Source organism: Macaca nemestrina, chromosome 5 (genome assembly GCF_043159975.1).
Source record: "Macaca nemestrina isolate mMacNem1 chromosome 5, mMacNem.hap1, whole genome shotgun sequence".
Lineage (NCBI taxonomy): Eukaryota > Metazoa > Chordata > Mammalia > Primates > Cercopithecidae > Macaca > Macaca nemestrina.
The window spans coordinates 93055738-93080265 of NC_092129.1; the positions used below are offsets into that span (position 1 = coordinate 93055738).

Here is a 24528-nt window from a genome sequence, read left to right on the forward strand (position 1 = left end):
GTTCACTAGTTTATGAACCTTTAGTTTGTTTCTACTTTGGAGCTATATGAATAATATTGCTGTGAACATGCACATTTAAATCTTTGTGTGGACCTATGTTTTCATTTCTTGTGGGTAGATAACTAAGAGTGGAATTGCTAGGTCATATGGTAACTTTATATTTAACTCTTTAAAAAAAACTGCTTTTACATAGTGACTGCATCACTACCATTTCTACCAACAACATATAAAGAATTCTATTCTTTTCACATTCTTGCCAACACTTGTTATTATCTAGATTTTTAAAAATTATAGTCATTCTAGTTGGGTGTCAAGTGATATCTTACTGTAGGTTTAATTTGTATTTCCCTAATGACTAACAATGAACATCTTTTCATATGGCCTTGAAGAAATTCGACTGTTGCTTGAGTAGAAGGGGCTTGCAAAGGAAACAAAGTGGTAGCTAAATGATGAGAACACATGGACACACAGAGGGGACAACACACACTGGGGCCTTTCAGAGGGTGGAGGTTGGGAGGAGGGAGAGGATCAGGAAAAATAACTAATGAGTACTAGGCTTAATACCTGAGTGATGAAATAATCTGCACAACAAACCCCCATGACACGACTTTACCTATATAACAAACCTGCACATGTACCCTTGAACTAAAAATAAAAGTTAAAAAAAAGAGAGAATCAACCAGATAGGAGAAAAATTAGAAGAGAATGTGCCACAAAAGCCAAGGAGAAAAGGACAGAGAGATTAAAAATATTCATGCTACTGAGAATCCAAGAAAGGTAGAGATTGAGAAAAGCACTTCAGTGTGGGTAATCTTATCAATAACTCATTTAATGGAATGAGAGGGACTGAAGCCAGACTAAAGAAGGTTGAAACATGAAAGGAGTTGAGAAAAATAATATGGACTTTTTTTTATATATATATTTGGCTATACAGTGAAGAAAAGAGATTCTCCAGCAGATGGAAAGGGTTATAGGCTTGAGAAACAATTTTATTTTCGTGGGAGAGTTTACACAAAATCTTTCAGGAAGAATCCAGTAGACAGGAAGACACTGGTTTATATAAAAGAGAGAAGGTAATTTGTAGTGTCACACCATTATTCATTTGTTTAGCATATACTAAGTACCAAAAATATGCATGGTGGAGTATTCCTTGTTAGTACTGTGAATCAATTTCAGACTTTTTCAAATAAATACTTCTCAATTGTAAAATAGCAAAATTAAATGTTATTGAAAGTCTTTTAAAAAGGACTATGTTGGCCGGGCGCGGTGGCTCAAGCCTGTAATCCCAGCACTCGAGGTCAGGACATCGAGACCATCCTGGCTAACACGGTGAAACCCCGTCTCTACTAAAAAACACAAAAAAACGAGCCGGGCGAGGTGGCGGGCGCCTGTAGTCCCAGCTACTCGCTACTCGGGAGGCTGAGGCAGGAGAATGGCCTAAACCCGAGAGGCGGAGCTTGCAGTGAGCTGAGATCCGACCACTGCACTCCAGCCTGGGCAACATAGTGAGACTCCGTCTCAAAAAAAAAAAAAAGTGCTATATTCATGCTAATTAACATGTTATACATGCCATCTAGTAAATGACTTCTCTCACTGGAAATATGTTTAAATCACCTGATGTGACTGTTTCAGACACAACCTGTTGCCCTGTTCAAAGTCCCTACAGCTGTCTGGTCCTGCAGGGAAAAGCCTCACCTGAAAACTCCCAGATACAAGCAAAAAATATTTTTCTCATCTGCTACCTCTTAAACCTGACAAATGAAGGTTTAATGCTATCATATATAGTCTTCCAAGCCCTAGTTTAAAAACTATTATTTTTATCCATGATCTGGTGCCTTCACTTAGGAAATCTGAATCAATTCGTTTGGTTCTTTCTGTTCTATATTCAGAAAAGAAATTAATTGGGGAGGAGGGAGAATCAAGTTAAGTGTGTGATCTCCTTCTCCTCTGCTACTGGGATGATGAAGGTGACAGACACTGCTAGTTTACTCCCTCATATCTTCTTTCTTCTTATTTACCATATTTTTTTAGTGCAGTAGTACAGCCAGATTCCATTTTAAATATCCATTTCCCAGCCTAGGGAATGAGATGCAAACAGAAGATTTCCAGAGCTTGTGGGAAACTGTGGCTTTCCGATTTGAGGTGCTGAGCATTCGCACTGCCTTTTCCTTCTCCACGCCTGCAATATAGATGTCATAGGTGTCGCAGCAGCAGCCAAGAGGGAAGGGCCATGAGAATCATCTGTACAGCCTTGAACAAATGAATAATACATAGTAGATGCCCATCTGTAGAATACATTTGTTTGTGTGTAGGGGGTGTGTGTGTGTGTGTATGCGTGTGTAAGGAAAAACAACAATCAAATTACTAGTTTTTTGTTTTCTTACTTGCAGCCAAACAGACGCTAACTCAGACAAAGGAAAACTTTTTCTGAAAAGGGCCAGGTAATAAATATTTCACGTTCTGCAGGTCATGTTTTCTGTTAGAATTCCTCAGCACTCACATTTTAGCACAGAAGCAGCCAGAGGGAATATGTAAAAAAAAAGTGCGCTGTGATCCAATGAAACTGTATTTACAAAACAGGTGGCTAGCCAGATATGGCCCATGGGCCCCAGACCCCAGCTCTAACTGAAAAAAGATGAAAGTCAGTACATAATCTACTTTATGTTTATGTTCTAGTTAGTTTTTGAGTTTGTTATTTCTTGCTGGCTGGAGACTATTTAGGAATAAAGCCTGGACTTCATATGTGTCAAGAGAAGGAGAGAGGCAGACAACAAGCAAAAGTTTCTGTCCTTGGCTAAGATGTATCAGAATATGGGGAGAATTCAGGGAGATCTTAATTCCTGTAATTGAAGCAACCGCATCAGTAGTAATAGCAAACACATTTTATTCATTGTCTTGGTTTTCCTCTTTTGCATAGTAACTAATATTAAAACAGAATTGTTTTCAATTCCTTATCTGTGCAAATTTACGATAGTTTAAGAACCTTCTGGGTCAAATACGTGTTTGCTGGCTGGCCTAGCAATCTGCTATTTGTGATATTATGTCTGTGTTAAACAAACTCCAAATTACAAACAACGAAATTACAAATTAACTTTTGGAACCAAACTTATTCATAAATTGGTAACTCTCACTCTATATAACTATTCATTATAAGCCACATCTTCCCAGTGCATAAAAGTGATTCTTGGGTATTAATTAGCTGTGTTAATTTTCTCTTGGTAATAAAATATTATAGAGTGAATTAATGCTGCTTTGTAAAACAACAACTTTAAAAGACAAGTTGCAAAGCTAATCAAAATGTATTGAGCAGAAAATACTAAACTTAAGTGCTTAGTTTGTGGCAGATTCTTGCAATAAAGTGGTAAATCTTGACTAATATTGAGAACTTTCTGTTAAGCAATATGAATTTCTTAAGTTTATGCACTTTTGAGATAAAATGTATTCAGAGTACCTGGAGCAATTGAGATGATAACTTTTTTAATTGTACATTTTTAAAAATTATACTTTAAGTTCTGGGATACATGTGCAGAATGTGCAGGTTTGTTACAAAGGTATACACATGCCATGGTGGTTTGCTGTACCCATCCACCCATCATCTACGTTAGGTATTTCTCCTAATGCTATCCCCCACCAGTCCCCCACCCCCAACAGGCCCCGGTGTGTGATGTTCCCCTCCCTGTGTCCATGTGCTCTCATTGTTCAACTCCCACTTATGAGTGAGAACATGAAGTGTTTGTTTTCTGTTCTTGTGTTAGTTTTCTGAGAATGATGGTTTCCAGTGTCATCCATGTCCCTGCAGAGGACAAGAATCTATCCTTTTTTATGGCTTCATAGTATTCCATGGTGTATATATACCACATTTTCTTTATCCTGTCTATCATTGATGTTGATGGGCATTTGGGTTGGTTCCTTGACTTTGGTATTGTGGACAGCACCACAATAAAAATACGTGTGCATGTGTCTTTACAAATGAGATAGTATTAAGTCTTAGGCCACTTGCATTTTCCTTCCTTTTCACTTCCGTCTCCCCCTGCTGCTGCTCCTCTTTCTTATTCTCATTCTTCCTCCTTTCTTTCCTGTTTCTTTTCTTCTTCCCCTTCTAGGATAATCCACTTTACAGATCATCACTCTGAGGAACACCAGAGTGATGATTTTGAAAAAAAAATAAATGAACAAAGCCACTAACAAGGAAGAATTCTGCAAAAACTAACATTGTTAAATCATGTTTAAGAAAGTCAATTGGTATTTGATACATGCGGGTTTTAGGCTTAGAAAAAATACAGTCAAAAACAATCCATACTATATAGAAGGAAAAAAGGAGAGAAAGAAAATGAAAAGATAGAATAAAATAAAAAAATATATGGTACTGATAGCAGCCAAAATATAATGAAATTGGTCATTCTCTTCAGCCATTATTGAGAACTTTGGGATGGAGTAAATTAATGGTATAGTATGGAACTATCAAACATTTTCACTGTATGTATTATGTTTTGTATTTTATCAGCTTAAATGAATATCACTTTATGAATAGATGTACCTTCAATTATATTTTATGTAATATAGTGATTTTCAAAACTTTTAAATGTATTTATAGTAATTTCTAGATGCATATTATGTATCTTTATTTTCCTTTATCCATATGCACATACACATGTGAAACAAAGGTTTTATGAAACTATATTACTATCTGCAATGAACTCAATTTTTATTCTAATTTATTTGTAAAAACTTTGGTTGTAATCCATTCATTGTGTTCACAATAATGAAAAATGCTGGTGTGATGGAAAAGTATTTGGGAAATTATAAACACAGTGTAGTCACCTATTAAGCACACAGTTAGTGTTCATAACGCAAGTTTTATTTAAATGGATAAATAGGATTTATTATGAATGGGTATGATTAACAGAATATAAAATATGTGCCTTCAAGACAAATCTCATATTCCCTTTTTCTTCAATTTCTTTCTCATGGACCCTGTTCTTAATAAACAAATTATATGTTGTTTAAATACATTATTTACTGTTTCTTAAAAGTAAACCAAGTCTGTGAATTTCCAGAGTATTATTATGTCCATGACAATGTTATAAACATTGTGTACATATTTTGGAAAAGGAACTAATAAGCTTACTTAAGCACATAGTGACATATATAAATATATGTAAAATTGTATTACATAAAATTATTTGTACATTTTGTGAAATATATAATAAATAAATTTACCTTATCTAAATGAAGGATTACACTGATGTGCATGTTGTAAGGAAATACAGTTATAGTACGTCAAATTGAAAATCATTTACCTGTGTAATAGAGAAATCCATATTGTAGAATTTAAATATCGCTATGAAAATTTAAAGATATCCAGAGCTTGACATTTAGACTAAGTTATTATGTCAAAAATTGTCAACTGGTATTATAATATTTTTCGATTGGAATACTATATATTTCTCTCTTTATAAAAAAAAAGTTCTGAGGTCAAAGAAAATGTGCACAACTGAAAATGTTACTCTGATGACCTGCAAGGGAGGTCATTAACTAATGTGTGTGTGTGTGCGTGTGTGTGTGTGTATAGACATATATACACATATTCTACTTAAAGGTTTATTGTTAAAGGAGTCTAGTTGTGGGCCATAGCTGTCCCATACTTCCTGATAAATCATTTCTATGATTATTCCGTCATTAAAGCTAAGCCACAGTTATGTAGTTGACCTTATAGAGTACCCTTTGGCTACCAATTCATGGAAAATTAGAGATGGAGCCAGTTTACTGACTGTAAAAGTACGAAAGTAGTTTAAAACAAATAATTCAAAATATTAGTTTCCTCACCAATCAAAATAGAAATTACTTAATCTGTGTATTTCTCCTTCTCAATATATTTTATAACAATTTGAAAAGAGTGTGTGTTGTCGGTCTTCATCTCATTTTGGTAGTTATTTCATTTTCTTACAATGATGTATCCCTTCTAAGTGACTTAACACTGATGATGTACTTTTCTAGCTAGTTCATGCATATAAAACAGAGTATACATTATACGAATGGATTATTTACTGAAATGGCTATTTTATAAAACTTACCAATGTAAGATTTCAAAATCTAACATTGCCAGCATTTATTATGGATAGTGCTAGTATCCCCCCTTAGAATAGCAATTTATGTTCCTGCCAAAGATTTAAAGGAATTATTCTCAATCTCAGCTGTCTGTCAGCTTTATCTAGGCAGTTTTTGAAAAATACGAAGGCCTGAATCTGATATTAGAATGAGCGTATTCTGGAAGGTGTCCCAGGTATCAGTAATTTTAATACAAACAAAGTCAGCATAGAATAATAATACATTTTTTGGGGAATTCTTACCATGTGCTAGGAATGATTTTAAGTATTTAACATTTATTTATATATTTAATTTCCATAACCCAATTCTATCTATGATGTAAGTATTCTGATTATCCTTATTTTAAAGCTGAGAAAACTGAGACACAGAGAGGTTCAATTTTCTGGTCAAGATCACACAGCAAATAAGCCATGGGCTAGCCCTCTGGCCCATGCTCTTCATTCCTATGCTCTACTGCTTCTCTAGGTTTTCTACCTTTAAGGAGCATCAGAATAGCTGAGGAGATAGACAGGTGTAACATAATTGAATGCCACATTGTGTAGCTACTCTTACCAACAGAAAACAAAATCTGTATTAGCTGAAGCAGAGGAAGAATGATTCAAGAAGTTGTTGCTTACGGGTTGAGGCCACTAGACAGAAAAATATGTGCCCAATCTTGAAACTGAGTTTGTTACTATCTAATTGATACAAAGTTATCACTTGCAGATTATAGATGCAATGCCAAAAGTATTGATAAGCTGTTTAAGTGCATGGCTATATACCAATCAAATGCTGAATTACAGATGGGATCGACAACAGGGAAATATTCTGTGTGTTTTGCTCTTTAATGCCTCCAAGGAATATGTTGGCACTTGATTTATATTTCATCTTTGTTACGATATTTAGTTTTGCATTTAGATTGTTTGTGCACATTCACGTTCTAACTTGTTTTCTGGATTTAAATCTGGAAAGTAGAAACTGAGACATCATCATCTCCACAATTCGTACAACTCCTTATACTATAATCAGTCATGAGAAATTTTATGTTGAAGGTATGAGCGAAAGGAGTTTTCATCAGAAATCTGTAAAAATATTATAGTAATCTTACCTTTTGGGCATTTTAGTGTTACAGTGAAGGGTATTTAAGACTAATGCTAGCATACTTTTAAAAGTCACTCTTACTCAAAATGCCAGCATATGACAGATAAGTAGTTAGCACCCGAAAGAAAATGATCAAGGAAGCTGCAAAGAAAAAGAAATGCTTCTTTCATCAAGAAATCTTACTAAGAAAAAAACGTCAGCTGAGCTACAAAAAAGTGCTTACTGATGTAGTTGATGTACATCTGACACAAGTTCCTCTCACACACCAACAACTTGCAGCTGCGTTTTGAGTAGCCAGCCTGCACTTTGAGTGGCACTGCTCTAGAATATTTTAAATAATAATAACTAAATAAAGTGCTCGTTTTCTTTTCTAAAGCAAAACCTCTAAAGGAGTTTTCACAATGGCCACATTTTGCCTATTCCGTCCGTGTAACTTTGCCTACCTCTTTTCACCTGTGGGCACTAGACTACTTTGAAATATTTTACTCTCCTTATAGGATTAACTAATTAGATACCAGTTTGCCAGCAGTTTCATTGGATCATAATGAGTAAGAAAAAGAGGTGGGAAAGGACCATGCTTATTGATAAGTGTCTGGTCAAATAAATCATGGCGCATATGTATAATGGAATACAACAGAGCTGATAAAAGAGTGATGCAAATCTGTATGTGTTAAATGATATGTTATAAAATACAGCATGAATCAAAAAATACCATTCATGTAAAAAATGCACATATTTGTGTTAACCTAGATGATTTCTGGAAGGATACCAAATAAATTGCTGAGAGTGGTTGCTTCAGCGAGAAGTACCTTAGTTACATGGGGACAGGTTGGGAGGGAGTGTCAATTTTCACGCTTCAGTATTTTTGAATTTTGTAGCATATACATGCATTTTCCATTTAAAAAAATCTCTGCTCAGCTTAATCTCTTCTAGTATCTGCAGCTTCTGAGACTGCTACTGCCTACTAAGCAGATCCCTATGGGTCTTTTGATCCTTATATTCTCAAAACCTAATGTCGTGGCACATCATTGATTCTCAATAAATATTAAACAAATGAACGACTGCTTAGCTTTCCTCTTGCTAGTTTCTGTTCTCAGGAAGTGTCGGAGCCTAGAATTTTGCAGTATAGTTGAAAAATACTTGGGAATTAGGGCTTAAAATATGGATTAAATAAAAATATGCCTCTTTCTGAGATGATGCTACTTAATTTTTAATGCTCAACTTCTTCACACACATACACACACACACACACACACACACACACACACACACACACAGAGCAAGAAAAACAGTATTTACCTCATAGGGCTTTAGAAGGAAAGAAATCTCTCTCTCTCTCTCTCTCTCTCTCTGTCTAATGTTGCAAATTCTAAGGAACTATAAAAATCCACAATGCCTTGCATATAGTAAATGCCAAACAAGTATTTGTTGAATAGAACTAAACCAGTAAAAAGACAGTATTACTTGTTGATTGAAAAGATAGAGAGCATGTGTCTTACTATCAGGAACTCCTTAACCATTCTAAATTGTCATGTTAGGTCATTATTGAGCTATTCCTTTGTAAGACTGGTATCAGTAGGACAGCCAGTTCGGGGAATTTGCCTAATTTATACCTACTGTGTTCAATATTTTATATTTTTTACATTAAGAGAAATTATATTAAAATTAAAATGTATGAAGAGTTACACATTAACCTTTCAACAGTTGACATTTTAGTCAGTACTTTAGCAGATATTAGGAGGAGTCCTAGTATGTGTTTAGCATCAATGACCAACAGTAGCTCTTCTCCACAACCGGATGCCCCTTATAGCCTTTTCCTTATAGGTTTTCATGAGAAGTGCTAACTTCTATAATAATTAATTAAATGTCCAAACAATTGGTTGCCAATTATCTGGTGATTAAAAAAAGAAAACTTTATTCTCAAAAAGATGTATTGTCAGATCATTTTTACAATCGCTGCTTTAAAGAACAGAATTGGTCCTGGTTGATCAGATTGTGAAGTGGTGACTTTTGTAGTTCTTATTTTGTATTTTATCACTCTACTGAAGATATATTGATTTATAACTCACATGTATACCTGACTGGGGCCCCTATGCAGGATGCTTTTATTTTCCTACTTTTTCAGCTCAACATCATATTTTTTTTCAGAACTTTCAAACCTTATTTCTTAGTCAAGTTGTCTTTTTAGTAACTGTTTCTTGAATTTATTTAGAAATTCATTCTGTTATATATCTTATTATATTGTACATTTTACATTTTGAAAATCATTATCCTAATTGGTATGTTAAGTAGATAGCAATGTAAATAACGTAATTTAATTTTGAAAAAACATCATTCCTCTTCCACCAATTTTTTCAAACACTTACTATAGAATGAAAATTTATGTTGGTTTTAACTACAGATCATGCTTCTTTCCAGTCAAATATAATTAGACAGACATCTGTCACAAAAGAATAGCTCATAATTGCTACAGGTTCAATTACCTTTAGTTCCTGTACCTATTTTTTTAGCTAAAATTGTGTATCTATCATTCTTAATATTATCAGTGCCCCTGTTTTTCCACAGCCAAGAAATTGAAATTTTGTGAAATTATGTGTTTAGCATTTTATACATATAACTACATACCCTAGAAACAGAATTGCTATGTTACATGATACACTGCACTGCATGTATAACTATGGCCAAGGATTTCATTATTTAAGCAAATTTGTATGTATTTTTATGTTTTTCCTATAGTGCAAAAATGAACACCTGTGGGGAAGAGTGAGAAAGCTAAAAGTTGAATATTTTAAAATACTAGGCTCATAGTAACACATACATTTGTTATTTCGAGGATTGCTAAAAATGAATTTCTTACTGATAATGTGTACTAGCAAAAGTGTTCCATGAAAGAGCATCATTCTACTATTAGCAGGTTTTCCTTTGACTGTATTCCAAAGATGTCTTTATTTTTCCTTTTTGTATTTACCTAATGGATTTCTAACAAATTTCAGTGGATTTAAAAACTTGATATATTTGATGAAAGGTCATTTTATGCTTGTTGACCCATCTTATCTTATTGTATAGTTTAAAAATACAGATATATTTTTCCATCTCATTCTTTGTTTAAATTCAGTTAGAAACATGTAAGTGTAGAAAAAATAAATGGTATAAATAACTGACTTTTTAAATCCAAAATGAAATTCATTATCTCGGTTAAGTTCTTTTCTATGAAACATTGTATTTTGGGTCTTAAGGTCAATATTCCTTGATTCCATGCTGTTTCAACATATAATTTAATATCACATTATTTAAATATGCAATCACTAGCCTGTTTTCATAATTTCATAAAAATTTCAGTAAGTCTGATTTTTTTCTTACTATATGTATTCATTTTCTATCACTGTCATAATAGATTACCACAAACACTGAACAATTTAAAACACTCATTTATTATCTCACAGTTCTGTAGGTCACAAATCTGGGCACAGCAAGGTTCAACTACTAGCCTCACAGGCTGAAATCAAGTTATCAGCTGGTCTTGGCTCTTACTTGAAAACTCTGGGGAAGATCTACTTCCAAGCTCATTCCTGTTGTTGGAAGAATTCAAATTCTTTGCTCTGATAGGACTGAATTACTGATTTCTGTGCCGGTCAGTCAGGGCCAGTTTGATCCTAAAAGCTGCCCCATATCTTTTCATGTTTCTCTGAGGTCCCCTCCAGCAATGTCAAGTTCGTTCCTCCCACAGTTGAAATTTCCCTGACTTCCGCAGCATCTCTGTTTGCTCTTAAGGGCCCATATGACTAGATAGTGCCCACTGGGAAGAATCCAGGATAATCTCTTCATTTTAAGGTCTGTAACCTTAATAACATTTGCAGTACCCTTTTTGCCATGGAATTTACATATTTACCTGTTTCAGAGATTAAGGTATAGACATATTTGTGGGGTCACTCTGCCTACTATTCTGTGCTTTAAAATTGTCTTTTTCCCTACTTCATGCTAAGAAATTTTCATTTACAAATAGTTAAGCTTAACAGGTTGGCAGGGGGTAGAGGGAGGCAGTACATAGACCTTATGAATAAATTCCATTCTGTAATTTAAATACATGTTTTGTAATTGGATTTTAGTTGGAAATTGATTAAGATCAAAGATCACATATGAGTGCTTGATACTCAAAATCTGTAAAATGCTGATTGGTTCAGGTCTGAACATAAACCCTCCATTCTTGTTACTGATTATTTTTCAATTTAAAGCCTTATACTAACAAACCCATTCCACAAATTTACGTTTCTGCCTGTCATTAGACTTTTGCTTTACTCATTCATCAAATTTATCAATTTTGTTTTCATGCTGTTGAGATTTACCACTTTGAACTCTGGAAACAAATTTTGAATTTCCTAAGGTCTTCTGTCATTGTCATTTGTGAAAATTCCAAATACAATTAATAATTTTCTTCATGACTTAGTCTGTTTTATATTTTATTTATTTGTAATATCTTGTATCCCTGATAAGACTTGAAGATCTTTAAGGGCAAAGGAAGTTCCATCTTTCAGTTGAGTTTAATTTTTATATTTGAATATTTCTAGAAACTCTAGTAAAAATGAATGTGTTAATTTTTTGTTAGAAATCCTACTAAAAATTTATGTCAAAAAGCTGTTTTATATACAGTATGTGTTTACCTATGTCTTTCAATTCAGGAACTTCATTATTTTTGTTGGTTACTATTTACTATCTTCACATAATTCCAATTACAACATATCTAATTTCACTTTGATAAGTATAACAATTATAATTTAAATGTTATAACACTGAATTGGTTCTTAAAGCATGTAATTAATTTGTATATTCATCTGCATATTGTCATTTGTATATTTCATTTGTATAGTTCATTTGTATATTGTTATTTTCTTTTAAGAAATGAACTTTAGATGGTAGTTAACTGAATATTTTGGTGTAAGAGTGAGCACATTCTTAGTGAGATTGTTACAATATCATTAAGTTAGTAAATCAAATATATTATCCATAGAAATCATTGTTTTAAGATTAACATACCTTATGCCACTTTAATTTTACTTTAACATATAACTTTATCTGAAAATAATTACCTTGTTAGAATCTAACTAGGCTAGAGATGTTTTTGGTTAGAAGCTGTATATCCTGTGAGTTGTGTATCCTTTATACCTAAGATATTGAAGCTCGGGGAACATATAATCACGTTTTCTGTACCAAATGTTGTATTTGAAGGACATAAGACAGAGAGAGATTTTTCCTGTCATGCAGTTTATCCATTCTCAAGGGCCATGTGCTAGTGCTTCCGTTTCTGACCCTCTTAAAATGTGTGACTTGATATAGTATCAGCAAGGGATACAAGAAAAAAAGAAAGAAATATAGAAGAATTCAGGAGTATATTCACTTACAGATATGGCTCCTGTGCAAAAGGGAAAATACGTTGAGGCATACTTCACTGTCAGCACTGTGATATGAGTTTCAAAATATTATATATTTCAAGTATTTTTAGCAGCTTTTCTTTTTCAGTCTCCAATTGCTGTGATTTTATAGGTAAAAATTATTTTCCAGGGTGAAATAATGAATGTAATTTTAGTATATAACTTGCAAAAATCATCTCATTTTATATTTAGATCTTGTTTCAATGTATCAGAAACTTAGGGTAGATTTATAACCCAAATCTTTTCCATAACTTGAAGAATTCAGAGTCTCCTGCCTCTTTTATCATACCAAGCAAAGTGATAGTTGGGGATAGAAACTAAGCAAAATGTCTTAGTGTTTGACTTATACTGAAAATCACAGTAGGCTATGGGTGTTATTTGAAAGAAACCTAGAGATTTACACATATGATCTCTCTAACCTATTTCTAGCTAACTTATTTTCAAATGGCACACATAAATTGTAAACCCTGATCAGAGACCAGCAGCACTCCTGGGTAACTCAGTGTGTTGACGATTGCAGTATACTCACCTGTGCTGCAGTCTATTGTTTTTACTAGTTAAAATGTACATTTTTGCATGATTTTTTAAAGTAAGTTATACTATTAGAGATTATTTGTCAAGTAGAATCTCATGTCACAATTAGTTGGAGTTGGATTCCTAAGGCCATGGCCTAAGGAAGCAGCCTCTTGAACGTTGCAGTCTGCTGAGTTATGCTAAGCATGTTCTGGGTACAGAGACGTGTCACTTTAGAGATAAGTTCTTGTTTACTGCATATGTTCAGGTTTCAAAAGTTGTGACAAAAATAAGATTTCTTATTAGACATTAGCTTTGTTGAACACATAGCAGAAATGCATTTAGACTGTAAACACAGTTTGTTGAGTACTTCAGCTACATCGCCTTCAAGGGAAAGTTGTCCCACTTAAACTGCCCTCGTTACGCTTTTGTTAGTAATCTGGGAGGAAATGAGAGTCATGCATCTTCCATGTCCTTCCTTCAAAATTGCCAAGCCGGAAAGAAGTGAAAAATGTGTTTTATAGACATTGATACAAGAAAATATTAGGTAGAAGAAACAAAATAAAGCCAAAGGGATAAACATCAGAAGGTTGCTTAAACGGCTTGGTCCCATATAATTGCTTTTCTGTCAGCAAGATTATTAACAATTTCAGACATCAGAAAATTAAATTAACAGCCTGAAAATATTTTACAGAATGAGATAGAGCATGATACATGAAACATAATGACCCCACTGAAATTCAGCCAAGCCAGAGCAGCTACTCATTTAGACAGAGTAGACAACTAGTTAATCATCACTGAGCAAATTAGACAGAGCAAATTAGTTTGCTACATTCCACAGACTTAGCTACCAAAAAGAGTATATGTCACTAATTAGAATGAAAGAACTCTAAGCATATTATTATCTGTATAGAAAGAGAAAGCAAGATTGTAGCTTTGAATTGCTCCTTTCAAAGCTTGAAACCTAGGTTACGTAGGTATAAATTACACATGCAAGAGTCCATGTGTATGTATGTGTGTTCATGCACATATTTTAAGTAGCAGGCAGCCTTTACATTTTCTTGCATCTTGACCTAATAAAGTCTAAAGATGTTTTCCAAAGTTGTTTGGAATTCTTTGGGAGTATACACACACCAAGTGAAACATGAGAACATTTTTAAAAATATGATCCCTTTCACTGAAGATCAAAGTAGCCATTTCATACACTTTTTCTTGCATAATATTAAATTATTTTTTCTTTTAAAAAGTGTATTGCTGTTGCATGTGAAATAAATATTTGGACTTAGTTTATCACTGGAGATTAATCAGAAATCATATTTTCTAGCCTTAATTAGCATTCATTTGCTTAATTGTCATTCTCAGCCCCATCATTTCCATTTTTCACTAACTTGAACAATGCTATCTTCTGCTGTTTGCACTTTAATTTAAATTTCTATTAAGGTTTATGAACAGTAATAAGGTCCTGTTTGAATATTCATTAGCTTCTGAATTGTGAGCTATGAAAAGGTGCTTTCTTTTACCTTAATGAAACTGGCACAGCATGGGACTGATCAGTTGTGACATTTGATTTGAGGCATCCAGTGAATTTTCTCATTGTTTATTGACACATCTTGTCCAAACAGCTCCCTCGCAAGTGAGCGGAGTAATGAAGGAGAGAGTGCTGCAGCGGAGTGTCGAGCTTTCCTGGCAGGAACCAGAGCATCCCAATGGAGTCATCACAGAATATGAAATCAAGTATTACGAGAAAGTAAGTGCTAAGAGCAACTGAAATGTACAATGTGCCGTGTGTCTCATGTCATCCCACTGTATTGTAGACTAAAGTTGCTCATTATGCCAACAATTTGGAGCTACTTCAAACTTCATAGTTAATTTTAGCCATTTATAATAACCATCTCTGTGAATCTCTGGCTCATTACTATAACTGTGATTTCTGTGTATTAAGTTTCTGTGTTACACAAGTGAAAGTGTCCCATTTGTAGCATATGTATTTATTTATATATTCAGTTTTTGATATCGTAATAATTAGATGTAGGATATTTTAGTACCACAGAAACCACACAGCCCAATGCATTTTGAAAAATATTTTCTTTAGTATGTCTGTTTCGGACCTTAATGATTTGTTTAATTTATGTGGTTTCAGTGATGATAATGACTTCAAATAGTTTAGTAATTTGAAATAATATTTTGTATAATAAAGATATAGTTCTTCAGACTTACAAATCACATGATGCTATTTCACTCCTTTAAATTCCTCCTGAAGTTTATTTTATATGTGTTTTAATAATCATGTATGGTACTTATTTACACCTCTCCTTCCAGGAAAAATAGTATGGCTAAAACCCAAGTGCTGCCTTTTTAATCTCCCTATAATGACTAAATTTTAGTAACTAGTGATGTATTTGAGTATATGAGTGTATTTATTTCTGTTTCATTTGGAAAGAGAGAGAAAAATGTTTATATGAACCATGTTCACAGATTATGATTTAAAACTCCACCTCACAGAAAGATTTGAAACGTGGAAACCATTGCTATTACAAACAGTAATAATAATGTGTTACTATTTTTAGCTTACCTGAGTTACCTGAAGTGCTATAATACACATAATTATTTTAACTGTTTAGACAATACAATTAGAAAATTGGGAGCTTAAAGCTTTGAGAAAACTTTGGGGATGAGTTGACATGACTAAATAAATTGAAATGTATATAGTACATTGGCAATAGATACCTTTGTTTTTTTTGAAGAAAAATTAGTTTAAAATATGATTTTGTTTTAATGTTCAGATTAAGTTTAAAATATTTTTGCTTGTTACTTACATTATGAATTCATGACTTCATAGCTAAGGTTGCATTTTATGTGCTTCATTTCTCATCCCACCAAATGTGTTTTAGAGGGGATAATTGTTTTTAACGCTGGTTTTAGTATATATGGTTTCCCATGAGAGCTAACAGTTATAGTCCCTGATGAAATTGCATCAAATTTCAAAAGCGATGTAACAAATAGGTGGTAAGAGTAAAGTTTCTCACAACATAAATCTGAAATATTTTGCAAATGTTTTCTCTAGAATAAGTCTGTTCAAATCATGTTTTTTGGCCTTACAGAAAAAGTATCTACATTCGCTAAATTTGCGTATTAGGCAACTAAAAGACAATAATAGCATTGTATTGTATTATATTGTAATGTATATGTACACATGCGTGATGTTTGTGTCACCTGAGTTATGCCTAGGTCTTTCGTTTGCAATAAATATATGTAATACAAACTATCATTTTTATAAATGATTGTAATGAGGACAATCACAGATCAGTTTGAGTAAATCAGGCTTAAGTATATATTTATTTACACTTTTGCAAATCTCACTGTGAAGGCAAATCGAACAACTAGATAGACATTTTAAGATTTCAATGAAGAATTTCATTGCCAGATAAAGTTGAACACATGAGTTTATTATAGACCAAGTAAGAACTCTCTAAAATTGTATATTTTGAAGTATAATTTTTACAGCTTTTATTCATAAATAGCTTGTGAGAATCATATGAAGGACGATTTAAATTTTTATTTATTTAAATATTGTTTTGATGGAGTTTTTATATGCTTGAGTTTTTACATTTATTTCCTTCTTAATCTTATTGTATATGCACATAAAATGTGTTTGATGATAGGATAAAAATTGTTAATAAACATGAAACTATTATTTTAGTAAACTCTGCATCAGTTTTTATATCTGAAATATGAAAAAAAGAAATAAATCATGTTTAAAATATTCTCAAGCCATAAATCATATATATGTAAAATTTAATATTTATAATTTTACTTTAAAAATATTTCATTAAATACTGTGTTGCAGAAGTGGTTTATTCTGTGAGAAATTCAGGGTTGTTTTTAAAAAATTGGTATGTCAATATAGTGGTAGTGTTAACTGAATTTCTTGATTTAATAACTTTCTGGATTTTTAGCATCTAGCTTTTTTTCTTGCTGAATAACTTTCAAAAAAAACGTAAGAGAACTACATTATGATGTGATGACTTCTACTAAACTGTAGATTGTACAGGTGTACCCACTCTTTGACCAGTAGGATATTTTATTATATTATGGCTAAGTAGTTCTTGTCACGTATTACCTGTGCGAAAGTTAAAAACATCATAAATGTTTTAACTAAATTATTTCCCCCTAAATATATATATTACAAAGGCGTGTGTTTCACATTTTCATTTTATATTACCTTAGAAGTGACTTAATGTTATAATATTCCACAAAGTGCAATGCAGCCTCTATAAAAACAATGGAGCAAATTGAATTAAATTGAAACAGTTGACTGTCAAATTGTCTGGTTGCAATCACAATTAAATATTTCCTCTAAATATTGTTTCTAGGATCAAAGGGAACGGACCTACTCAACAGTAAAAACCAAGTCTACTTCAGCCTCCATTAATAATCTGAAACCAGGAACAGTGTATGTTTTCCAGATTCGGGCTTTTACTGCTGCTGGTTATGGAAACTACAGTCCCAGACTTGATGTTGCTACACTAGAGGAAGCTACAGGTAAAATGTTTGAAGGTAATTATGCCTTTGGTTTGGATTTTTACTCTCAATAACTCCAGCATATATTATTATTTTTTCAATATTGGGGTGATCATTTGCATCATCATAATTTGTACATATACAAATATATATGTACATATAAATGTACTTTGTAAAAGTTCATGATAATTTAACATTTGCTGTTTTGTTTAGCAATTTTAGAACCTTGTGATTTAAATTAGTTTCTTTAACGCATACTGGATTTATTTTTTGAAAAAGGTGAAATTAGAAACAGAAGCAGGACTGATTAATTTGTGTATTGACACAAGATGTTTTTGTCAACCTCAAAACAATCTTATTCTAAGTGTGTCCATCAAAGCGGCTACTTCACAGAAACCCACAAATGAAGCCAGAATGTGTAGTGAGGTGAACAAGAGAAAGATGGTATCTAAGGACCTGTGTTCATTTAAGTGACTTACCCTTTAGCAATGATTTAAAAAACGAGAGTTCAGGAAGGTCTTAGAACTTATATTTATTTTTATTTTTGATATTTTTCATTTATGTTATGGGATATTTCATGCATACTAAAGAATATATTTAAAGTATATATGAAATATAAGGGAGATAATTAAATGAATATCACTATAACCACTCATCTTAAAAATAGAATATAGCTAATATCTTTGAAGCCCCTTTATCATTTTGTTCACATTTTATAATGCAACAAGATTATAGTAAAATTGCATGTATATATAGTGTATAAGAAGTAAGCAGATGTATCTTGGGATGTATGTCCCCATTTGCTGTCAGAGTGCAAGTTCAGAACACCCTGAATACCACTGCTGTTGCTCCTCAACAGAGCCGATGTCTCAGTTTGTGTTTCTATATTTTAGGGTTTTGATTCCTCCTGATGTTACTGCTCAGGCACATGAGTTTTCCCGCTGTTATCTCTTCTCCTTGCCAATCCAGCATTCCTCCAAAATTCTAATCAAAATTGAGTTGGAAAATGTTATGTGACTTTTCTCAATTAAAATATTTTAAACAAATTAAATTCATATAAGTTTGATTAAAGAATTATTTTGGCTTTAAAGAAAGAATTGTATAGATATTTAAAAGTTAGAGTGAATTGATAAATATCCTTTGCATTAACTAATGTTTGTTAAGTTTGGTAACAGTATTATTCTTCCACATATTTTGTTACATTTTAAAATAAATCTGTAACTCTCATAGCCACAAATAATAAAAATGTATGTTGAAATCATTTTGAGATATAAATCATTCACGTAAAATGGTAAACATAAAGGCATCCATTTAAAAATTTGCTACATAATTTGATTTGGTGAACTTAATGCCATTTTTATGATTATTATTTTTAAATAGATTATATAAGATTAAGAATCAGCATATCAAAGTTTACTGTCCCCCAAAACATTAAAGCATTTTAAGTTAAGATTTCAATGTTTAAACATTTGAGTGGTTAGTGTTAAAATGTGCTCTAGTAGTTTTCAACTCAGATCTATATCATAATATCAGCCTGTAAATTCAAATATAAAAAGATACTTCAAATTATGGTTTCTTTCATCTTTTAATAAATAGTTTAAACTTAAAATGTCAGGTATCTCACATTTACCTAATCATTCCTTATTATTTAAAAACACTTTTAGATTTCAAAAGATTCAAGATGAATTTATGCCTTTTCCTGACTTTGTAAATTGAGAATATTAAACCAAACTATCATTTAATGAGTGCTGAGATTCATAGATATTATTTTTATTATTTAAAAAAAGAAGTAACCAAGACTCAGAGCTTATAAAGTAGTGGAATCTGAAAGATCACATGAAATGTATGTTAAGAATGGATTTTTACATTAGAATTTGATTTTTACTATCAATATATTCTCTCCCAGTGGAATGTAAACTTGATGAGAGAAGAATCCATATCTCTTTTCCTTACTGTTGTCTTGCCAGTGCCCACTATGGTTTCAGGCACAGAAGGCACTCAGTAAATTAGCAATAAATGAATACTTCACACTGATCAGCATAGAATGAATTACTAATATCACTCAGTGCCAGCAGAGAGCTGCCTAATTTCAAATCTCTCTGCTCTGCCATGTCCGGTTATAGGAGTTTGGATGAGCTAGGTCTCTGTACCTTAATTTCTAGTAAAGTAGTCCTCAATTCACAAAATATTCTGAGGATTAAGTTAATATATACAAAGTGTCAAGGAGAGTCCCTATCATGGAAAGTCTCCAGTGTCAGCTCTTATTAAACACAGCCTTTCTCAAAAGTTTTCATCCCAGGAGCCCTTTTACTATTAAAAAATGTTGAGGATATCAAAAAATGTTTTATATTTGTTATATCAATTAATATTCACCAAATTAGAAATTAAAATGGAAACTTTAAAAACACAAGAACACACTAACACATTTTATTAGCCATCAGAGTCATGGTATTATCTTGTCATAACCTTCTGAAGATCTTAACTGCATTTGTAAGCAAATGAGAGTAAAAAAGGCAAATAACATCTTCATATTATATGAAAACTATTTTGATCTTGCAGACTCTATGAAAAGTTATTGAGGACTCTCAGGGTTTTCCAGATTACTCTTTGTGAACCAGTGAATCAGCGTAAGTTACTATGCTAAGAATTAAGGAGACACTGAAACATGCAGTTCATGATCTTTATTGAAAGTTCAGTGAAAGAGAGGGGCAGGTACAGAGATTCTGGCCACACAATTAAGCAATGGTGGAATGCATGGTCCAGTGATACCACCATGTCAGGGAGCAGTGACTTGCTGTGCCGGAAAGCAGGTCAGAAGATAAGATGCAGTCTAAAAGAAGTCACTTGAGCACTGTTTGTAAAGAGAAGTTTGACAGTCTCTCATTGCACATACATCCTAAAATCCCCTTCTATGCAGTATCCTATCTACTTTTTTGAGTTTTTAAACCATGATATTCTATTTATAGCCTTAGCAAATTATTTTTAATAGGTATTGCCCGTGAAATAGATGAAAATATTAACCTTAATGTCAGCTGTGGAAAGATTAAAGTATGACCCTGACAATATACAAAAATGTATAAATAAATATGCACAAATTCTGATTCATCATTCACCTGAGTTCACTTTTCTCATTAGAGTTCTGTTTCTGAAGCTAAGGGAAAAACCGAGCCTAAGACAAGCAGAGAATTAGGCCCATGGGACACATTGCATGGAAAGAATTTCATAACATATGTACATAATTTTTTTCTTCCTCATGACTGGAACTACTCCATTCTTTTACTTTCTTAAAATGTATAGAAAAAAGACTAAAAACATAAAATAAACAAATTTTTAAAGTACTTGAAGTCATCTTTTCTCTGTTGTGTGATAATAGGCTGTAATTCAGAAATTAGTATTTGAAAGTTGTTTTCTTCTGTTTTTTTTTTTTGGGGGGGGGTTCTGTTTTTTTTTTTGTTTTTTTTTTGTTGTTTTTTTTTTTTTTTAACCTTTTTAAGTTCCCTCAGGGAGCAATTTGGCAGGTGATAAATTAGAGAATGTGTATAATCTTCTTTGTTCAGAAAGTATCTACTAGACCAGAGCTGTTTTTACTGTTTTTCAACACAGGAGCTATCTCTTGTTAGCATAGGTATACGAAATTAAGAGATAATTTGTCAAAAGGAGACAGACAAATAAACTAGAGAAAGGCTGATCTGAAAAAAACTTTATACTTCCTATTGTGGCAAGATATGTTTTGCCTTCATATGAATTACTACTCTAGAGATCTAGTCCCTTGCCATCAACAAGAAGGAAAGGTAGTTTCCATCCTGCCTTAAATTAAAGATTGCAGCTGTTGATTGTTTCAGAATTAGCAAGTTATATTAGTTTGACATTATGTATTTTATGATATTTGCAACTGGATCATTTATTGAAATATTCATTTTCATTTTTTCAAATGTCTTAAATGATTTTATAAAGTCTGTATTGCTACTGAAAATATGAAACTGGGAAAATATGACAATTGTGAGTCACCATATAAATAAAATTTCACTAGTTTGGAAAAATGGAAGTGATAAGTGCAAAAATTCTGTATCAGAGAGTGTTTTAAAAGACATGCAAACATGTATTTGTTCCCAAAGAGACTGTCAGAAAGGTTCAGCTGAGTTTGCCTTAATGAGCATAGAAGAATTATTTTTTATTGTACAAGAAGTGTCTGCAGTTAGGTAATGATAGCGTTTTGTTAAAAAGTACTTGCAGAAAGTTTTCTCTTTCTAAAATAGGCTAGCTATTTTTGTAATCTTAAAATATGAAATGTGTTTACTACATACTTCATGAAAATTAACACAGATAATATGGCTCATCGTTTTCCTGAATTATAGTGGACTATAATTTCATGATGTTTAACTATGATTACACTATGCTTTCTATTTTAATTGATGATATGAGAGATAAAGCATTTAATGTGTATTAAAGTACTTTAAAAAATACACAAGGTATGTATTTTGGTTCTGATTTCACATGCCAGAAAAAAAGACACAAAGGGATCAAAATCAAATGCCTTGCTGAGGAACAATAGGGATTTAATAGCACTAGCAGATCAGATGTGTCTATCTCTTGATTTATAACTAAGCTTTCTACAACTAAGCAGGAATATAGTCATTCAGTGAGCATTTATACGTTCCTTTATAGCTAATAAATGGAAAATATGTGAAAGTATTGTCCTTACCAGTTCTTTGAAAGGCAGAAATAAACATTTATTTAAATTTACTTTGTTACAAAATAATGCAGTTATTTAAAATTAGAGTGAATTACATAGAAAAGATATCACTAATTTTATTTAACCTCTCACGTTCTTGCATGGTGTCAAGTATTTCTGAGCCTATTTCCTCTGTTTGCAGCTACAGCTGTCTCCAGTGAACAGAATCCTGTCATTATCATTGCTGTGGTTGCTGTGGCTGGGACCATCATTTTGGTGTTCATGGTCTTTGGCTTCATCATTGGGAGAAGGTAGAACACAAAGTTGTTCTAATCTCAAACATTAAAACATATTGCTTTTTAAGAATTATGTCAGCCTATTACTTAGTGTAATAGAATTTTAAATAGTAAATGCAAACATTCTTTGATACAAAACAATAAAGATCAATAACATGTCATTCCTTTAAGATCAAAATGTAATATGAGTTTGATCACTGCCTTTAGTTTAGGGGGAATGAGTATTATAGTTTTTATTGTGTGAATTTTTATTTCTTATTTTCAGAGTTAAGTTTTCATAATAAATATAGAATATACCTGGGGAAGTATTTACTCTTTTAGTTATTAAATGTTTGGGGAAACCATTTAAAATGTGTTTTTTTCCAGAAAAAAATACAAGTAAACATTCACTTGTGAATATTTGTGACTCATGAATATTTTTGTGAATTGAACTTTGTGGATTCAAATCATATTAAATTTTGTATATTCATTCTAAATGTATTTTTAAAAATGTTCCTTTTACATTTTCTCACACAAAAAGTTTGTTTTCTGTGCATCTTAATCATGTGAATTGCTATATTATTACTAAATGGATTCATAACTATGAACAGTAAATTTAACTCTAGTAGGTTGTTGAGTAACTAAGGTGCATTGTAATGAAATTTAAATATAAAAAGTAAAATCACTAAGATTGTCACAAATTTGCTTTCTTCCAGGCACTGTGGTTATAGCAAAGCTGACCAAGAAGGGGATGAAGAGCTTTACTTTCATTGTAAGTGTTTGGCTTTTCTTTACTATGATGTACCCCTATTAATAGAAAAATCTGGTTATTAGCATTGGCATTAACAAAGTCCTTATGCATCATGCTTGAAATTATACCATGAGCTCAAATTGTTGCTTTAAAGCATTTGAATAAGATGTTTAGAATTAAAATCATGTGATATGAATTTGAAAAAATAAAATATATTCAGAAATGCCATATAACTGCAGGATATTCAGCTGCTTTTACATCATAATGTTTCCTTTTGCAAACTTTGCCCAAGTGTTTCTTGCCATCATAATAATAATACATTAAAGGTTGCATGTGCCCATTTGCTAGCTATGGAATGTCATTTCAGGTTACAAGGATAGGCCCTTTTTTAATCCAATGAGTGGTGCTACCACAAAAGACTAAATTAAGGAGCCTCTTTCTCTTCAGCTACTATAAATTACCTATCACTGATAGATATTTCACAGAATATAAATAGTATAATAATAAGATTCATGCCTCTGATGTTTTCCTATGGATTTGAGTTAGCTTATTCTTAAAAGTTCATTTTAGAAATCATATTTAGAAGAAAGCTTAGTGACCCAAATAAAATAGATGCCTATCTGCATTAATCTTATTCTTGTTGCAGTGAGAATGGCATGTGAAAATGCGAGCACTGAGAGTAAATGTTATTACTTTATGTAGGCAAAATCAAAACCTAATCATCAAATTACTTCAGTTCTGATAATTAATGATGTTCTTACCCAAACCCATTTTCCCCATTTTTAATCCTTGAGAATATTAAAAACCAATTTTATTATTATTTTGTATTGCCTGTAATCTTTGGCAAATGTTCTCATGTGTAGATAAATTTCCCATGACATAAGAATTGTATCTTTTGTGTTATTTATTAGATTCTTATGTCAGTATCTGTGAAGATGCTGTCCTATACCCATCATAAAGTCATAAGAATAGCAAAGCCTCCATCAAGAATTTCTAATACATTTTAGATTTTCTTTGTGATTCCTTTTTTTGTAAAAAAAAAAAAAAAAAAAAAAAAAAAAGCTCAAATGACAATGTGTGGTTTAAATACACAAATTGTAAATGCTCTTATCATTCCTAAATTTTCTCAATATGTTTGCATTTTTGAACCAACAGTTACCTTCAGTTTTCAAAATAGAAGTG

The 24528-nt window shown here is 32.3% G+C and overlaps 1 protein-coding gene across 6 annotated transcripts in view; it reads left to right on the top strand.

Annotated features, from left to right (window-relative positions):
- Positions 1 to 24528, top strand: part of LOC105492201 (EPH receptor A7) — a 184846-nt gene that overhangs the window by 137851 nt on the left and 22467 nt on the right. For 4 of the 6 annotated variants that reach the window (XM_011759211.3, XM_011759212.3, XM_011759214.3 and 1 more), the window contains exons 6-9: positions 14750 to 14874; positions 17501 to 17684; positions 22523 to 22631; positions 23312 to 23367. In XM_011759211.3, the coding sequence (XP_011757513.1) occupies positions 14750 to 14874; positions 17501 to 17684; positions 22523 to 22631; positions 23312 to 23367 (474 nt within the window). The remainder of the gene's footprint in view (positions 1 to 14749; positions 14875 to 17500; positions 17685 to 22522; positions 22632 to 23311; positions 23368 to 24528) is intronic. The other 2 variants (XM_011759213.3, XM_071096710.1) reach the window with 1 other exon arrangement.